This window comes from Cynoglossus semilaevis, unplaced genomic scaffold, assembly GCF_000523025.1.
Source record: "Cynoglossus semilaevis isolate Cse_v1.0 unplaced genomic scaffold, Cse_v1.0 C19111760, whole genome shotgun sequence".
Taxonomy (NCBI): Eukaryota; Metazoa; Chordata; class Actinopteri; order Pleuronectiformes; family Cynoglossidae; genus Cynoglossus; species Cynoglossus semilaevis.
In genome coordinates this window covers 1-983 of record NW_007586678.1, presented here as the reverse complement: position 1 = coordinate 983, position 983 = coordinate 1, and the positions used below count along the sequence as shown (strand labels likewise).

The 983-nt window shown below is 41.6% G+C and overlaps 1 protein-coding gene across 1 annotated transcript; it reads right to left on the bottom strand.

The window, feature by feature from the left end:
* Window positions 1–120: 120 nt before the first annotated feature.
* LOC103399256 (inosine-5'-monophosphate dehydrogenase 1b-like) lies at window positions 121–846 on the bottom strand. Its single transcript, XM_008337971.3, has 3 exons — window positions 665–846; window positions 413–556; window positions 121–329 (listed from the first exon to the last, which is right to left on the bottom strand). Exons 1-3 carry the CDS (start codon window positions 823–825, stop codon window positions 242–244), a joined length of 393 nt encoding a protein of 130 aa, XP_008336193.1. The 5' UTR covers window positions 826–846; the 3' UTR covers window positions 121–241.
* Between the last annotated feature and the right edge of the window lie 137 nt (window positions 847–983).

The window sequence follows — 983 nt, the reverse complement described above, 5'->3', positions numbered from 1 at the left end:
CACAAAGAGCCAGCATTTTTATGTATGCAACGTTTGGGGCATGTTTGTAAACATATGCAGAACAGTGTGTACGCAAGTTTTCATAAATATGTTAAACGTTAGCAACAAAAACAATTCAAATTTATCAAAATGTGATTTTTACTTTCAAAAATTCCCATCACCCACAGCATTATGTTTGGTTCAAGTTTTTTGTCTCACACATGAGCAAGTGTAGAACAAATAGTAGCTTTTATTTCAGTTCTTACGAGTGCAGTCCATGAACGCCTCCCTCCACCTGTGCAGACATGGTTCGCTTCTCAAACTTCAACTCTCCAGAGTACATCATGGATCTGAGGAAGGTTGAACCGCGACATTAACAGAGTAACATGTGACCAACGTCACTTATAAAAAAAAAACCACTCAGTCCACTCACCGCAGGACGGACAGACTTTTTGCTCCGATGTCTTGGCAGCCATGTTGAATCCCAGCTATCAGGTAAGGAACGAACTTATGGATGGAGCCTTTGTCCTGGACTGAGCCCGAGACGCCCTGAGCCACCTTCACTCTGTCGCCTTCACTGTTAACAAGGACGTCGGACATTTAACACTCTTCCAAAGTTTGATCAAAACACATTATCACAATATTCATATATTAGACATCACATGACTACTGATTTAAAACTTACCTAAAATATCGTTTCTGGCTGCTGGTGCTCTTCTCCATAGCATCCAAGGAGCCCATGCCCCGGTACTTTTTCAGCCGCACGCCGTCTGAGAAGAAATATTCTCCTGGTGCCTCAGTGGTTGCTGCTAACAACGAGCCCATCATAACTGCAATGGGAGACATGCCAGCCAATCAAAAGCCTTTCATGGTTTGTTTACGAGAGTAATATGTGACAGCAAGACTGTTTGACAGTGAATAGTACAGCCAGACATTAACCATTATTATAGAGTATTAGCTAATAACTGTGTGACAGATAAACATAGTCAGAATAAACAGTAACA

What these genes read in the sequence shown, in the direction of transcription:
- LOC103399256 (XM_008337971.3), bottom strand. Translation starts at nt 825, where the DNA reads ATGTCTCCCATTGCAGTTATGATGGGCTCGTTGTTAGCAGCAACCACT. An exon ending in AGCCAGAAACGATATTTTAG is followed by an intron (nt 557 to 664) that starts GTAAGTTTTAAA and finishes CCTTGTTAACAG; the next exon opens with TGAAGGCGACAGAGTGAAGG. An exon ending in AAAAGTCTGTCCGTCCTGCG is followed by an intron (nt 330 to 412) that starts GTGAGTGGACTG and finishes AACCTTCCTCAG; the next exon opens with ATCCATGATGTACTCTGGAG.